At 55.8% G+C, this 4,122-nt stretch overlaps 1 protein-coding gene across 1 annotated transcript; it reads right to left on the minus strand.

Annotated features, from left to right (window-relative positions):
- Positions 1–1,791: 1,791 nt before the first annotated feature.
- EMH_0033100 (uncharacterized protein) lies at positions 1,792–4,122 on the minus strand (the record flags this gene model as incomplete). The annotated part of the gene is made up of 1 exon (XM_013494708.1): positions 1,792–4,122. One exon carries the CDS (start codon positions 4,120–4,122, stop codon positions 1,792–1,794), a length of 2,331 nt encoding a protein of 776 aa, XP_013350162.1.

Consider the following 4,122-nt stretch of genomic DNA (forward strand, 5'->3'; position numbering starts at 1 on the left):
TCGGGGCCAAAACCCTCGTGAGCTCTACATACCAGATTGTATGTTCAGGTTATAGACGAACTGAACTGTGCATTACAGGAGGAGAACAAACAGGAATCTCATACCCACATCACCCCCCTATGGCTTTTGGAATCCTCTGTAGGCATGCGGCCTACCACATGCGGGGGCTCTATGGCAGTATTCTTGTCACGTAAAGCCCAAAACTTGTTTATTTGGGCACAATTTTGCTAATATTCGGCCCTGAGCAGTGAATCTGCGCAGTGTGAGCACAGGCTGGACGTCGCAGCTCTACATCGTACGCCGTGTTGCATGAAATTCTGTGCGATCTAGCCAGTGCTATAACTACAGTATTTACAGTATTTGCCTTTTTTGTAGGAAGACTATTTCTCTGCATTTCCCCCCCAAGACGACTGCGTTTCAATGTTGTAGCATCGCAGCTCGGCTCCTTTTCAGACACCAGTCCCCCGACACTCGTGTAGTCCAAAGCCTACATTAAAATACCAACCCCCACATGAAAATACCACTTTTAATCCCTCACTCGACAGTATAATTTTAAATTAATTATACGAAAATACTATCATTCGTCATTCCGTAGCGGTCACTCGCATAACTGCAGTAGATGCAGTAGAATCCCTCTCTCGCGTTTCAATCAAGCAGCGCCTCCGGCTATAGTGTCTTTCTGCGTATGAAGCATCCAGAATGGGAAACCACAAAGAAAACCTAAAGGAATATAACATTATATAACAGCTTAAATGGTTCTTTGTATTGCCATGATTCGGCGTGAAGAGCTGGCGACAGCCCCACGCCGACGACCGGGTGGACTGGACCACTCGGGTTATGCTACAAGCACAACTGATTAACTGATTTAATTGCATCATGCAAACAAGGAAGGGAAAGTTCCAATGCATTAAACGAAAAAAGAAACGCCTAAGGCACGCAGCATTCAACCGCCAAAACGCATAGGTATATAAATTCCGTCGCCGGGACTTGAACCCGGGTCGCGCGGGTGAGAGCCGCGTATCCTAACCACCTAGACTACGACGGATGTTTCGTAGTCATTTGCAGCTGCAGCAGCTCTATCCCACCCGAATGTTGCGACTCATTCGGTGGGCTTCATAAGGCCATTCTTTAGTCTGCAGCTGAAGGCAGGCTCATCACCAGATTCAGTGAGAGGGCANTGGGCTTCATAAGGCCATTCTTTAGTCTGCAGCTGAAGGCAGGCTCATCACCAGATTCAGTGAGAGGGCAAGGGTAAGGTTTAAGGTTCTTGCGTCCGAGTAGCGCAGCCAGGGTCCCAAAAGAGCTCCTTTGCCTAAACCTACTGCAACTCTGGCTGTGCTCTCCTGGCTGCGCCAAGAGGCAGGAAGGCGCCTGAAAGCGTGTGATATGACACTGTGCGAATACGAGCTGAGCTTTGCAAAAGGAAAAAAAGATGATGGCTGTAAGTGCACTACCACCAGTTGACGTTCCCTTCACCTTCAGCGAACAAACACTTAAATAAGGCAACACTGCAGCTCGGAGAGCTCCTGCTCTCCCGTCTGTCACCTTCAAAGCAAAATGAAGTAATGGCCACAAGGCGCAACAAAGAGCGCGAGCATGCGGAAAGCCCAGCGGCTGGTGTTGCGGGCTGAGGGCCGCCGCATCGACTTCAGTAACGGTAGACATACATGCACAAAGACAGACGCTTGAGCAGTACAACCAAGCAAGGCAGGGGTAAGACCCTGGGCAGATTCAGGACATACGCCTAGGAAGAAGAGGAGCTCGATAAGAAGCAGCAGTTGTTTAATTAGATTAGCAAGGAGTTAAGGGAGTGAAATGCATTTGGGCGGGCTGTGTTGAACTGCAGTGGCTCCCGTCTCCCTCCTTCCCGAAGGGGCACCCCTTCATCTGTTGTCTCTTATTGGCAGCTTGGGCCCTCCTCTGCTGTATCTCTGCCCAGCGTTGGCGGTGCCTCTCCTGAGCCTCTTGGGTTCTTCTCTTTGGCTTTCGCTGCGGCTGCGGCTGTGGCCGCGCCGCCTCGCACTTCTTTAAGCTATACAAATTGCACAACACCGCTTCTGAAGACAGAGGCCTCGCGGCGATCAACGCATCCAACAAACTCGAATCTGGGGGCCCCGCCCCTTGCGAAGCAACGAGCGAAGAAAAAGGGGACTCAGCAGCAGGGGGGGCCGAACACTCTCCCGTATCAACCGTGTTGCTGCAGCTGCCACTCTCGCGCTGGTACGAAGTTGCGCCTGCTGTTGAAGGCTGAGACGCGCTTATATGCTGCTGCTGCTGCTGCAGCTGCTGTTGCTGCAGGGGCCTCGCGCCGTCTCCAGCTTCCTCACTCGGGGAATGTTCCGTTGCCGAAGCGGGCGGCCTGTGTTCGCCGTAGTCGGATATCTCTCCCTCTTCTGTATCCGAGGCCTCAGCTGTCTTACGACCCTCCGTAGCCCTTGCTGCACACGAGAGGGGGCCCATTTGTCCCCCTGTTCCCTCCAAGGCCACGGGCCCTCTGCCAGCAAAGGGTGGGCCTCCTTGGCCGGAAAAGTTCATAAATGCTGCCGACTGCGTATGCAGCGTTTCGTGTTGCTGCTGCTGTTGCTGCTGCTGCCTGGTTGCTGCTGGCGCTCCTTCGGCAACTCCCCCATCCGGATCAACGGAAGGGCCGGGGGCCCCCAAGCCTCCTGTAGCCCCCAAGCCTTCTAGAGCTCCGGAACCTGTGGGATCCCCGGAAGGGTCTTGTGCGTGCTGTGTATTTGGCGCTAGACGGGATGGAGGCGAGAGCGCGTCGAGGATTTCAAGCGTCTCTTCTCGCTCCTTCTCGCTGAGGGTGTTCAACGCCTCCAGGACCTCCGAAGAGAGACCTGAGACTGCAGCAGCACCTGTAGACAATTGCCGAGAGTCAATTGCTGCTGTTGTTCCTGCTGCTGCTGCTGGCGCGGCTGCTGATGCTGGCGGTCCTGCTGCAGCCCAACACGGCAAAGGAGGGGGAGGAGGTGGAGGCGGAACTACAGCAAAGGGGGGAGGAGGAGGAGGAGGAGGAGGCGGAGGAGGAGGAGGTGCTGCTGCTGCTGCTGCTGCTTGGGAAGGCGGCGACGTCGAATAAGGCGTTGCTGCAGCTGGTCGTGGCATGCGTGCAGCTGCAGCTGCAGGTTCTGCAGCCGGCAGATCAACAGCAGCATCGGCAGCAGCACGAACAGTGCCGTCTTCTCGCGGACTCTCTCGTCGCCGTCTGCTCTGTTGTGCTGCTGCTGCCGGTGTTGCAGCTGCCAAAGCAACAGCAGCTGTAGGTTGATCTGCTGCAGCAGCTGCTGTTGGTTGTGCCTGCTTAGAAGGCGCCCTTCGCCTTTTCTCGCCGCGTGTTGTGCCCAAGGGCTCCACACTTTGCAGCAGCTTAGGCTGCTGCTGGTGCTGCTGCTGCTGCCCCTGCTGCTCGTCCTCGTCTAGCTGCAGCAACTGCTCCAGCTCGTGCTGCTGAAGGCTCCCTCCAGCTGGCCTACACTTCTGTGTGCCCGAAGACGCTGAAGTTGAAGAAACCCATGCCACAGATGCTGCTGCTGCTGCTGCTGCTGATGCTGGTGTTGCTGATGTTGTCGCTGCTGCTGTTGAGATGCAGCAAGCAGCCTCACCGGATACTGGAGCTGCTGCTGCTGAGCGGCGCTGCTGCTTCAGGGGGGCCCCTGACGGCCCCGCGTGCAGCTGTTCTTGGGGGCCATCCTGGTTACACACAATGGATGAGAGGAGGTCAGCAAACGCCTGAAGGTCCCGCACTGCAGCAGCAGCGATGTGCTGCTGCTGCTGATCCAGCGTTTGCTGCAGCTCCGATTCAACTGCAGTAAAAACCTGCTGCGCACGCAGAAGAAGCGGCTGCAGCAGCCACGGGTTCCGTGCGGAAGGGCAGCAGCTACGGCTGCTTCTCTTTCTCCCGTCATCCTTGCTACTGCGGTCGTTGCTGCTCTGGCTGCCGCCCAGTGTATTACTGCTGCTGCTATTGCTGCTGTTGTTGTTGCTGCTGCTCCCATTGCTGCTGTTGCTGCTGCTGCTGCTTGCCGCAGCAGCAACCTGCTCTGGAGGAATTCTCCGGGAGTTTCTGGGGGCCCCTCGGGCCCCCAAGTGCCGCATGAGTCCCTCCGTTATCAT

Source organism: Eimeria mitis, genomic scaffold (genome assembly GCF_000499745.2).
Source record: "Eimeria mitis Houghton genomic scaffold, Emh_scaff1259, whole genome shotgun sequence".
NCBI lineage: Eukaryota > Apicomplexa > Conoidasida > Eucoccidiorida > Eimeriidae > Eimeria > Eimeria mitis.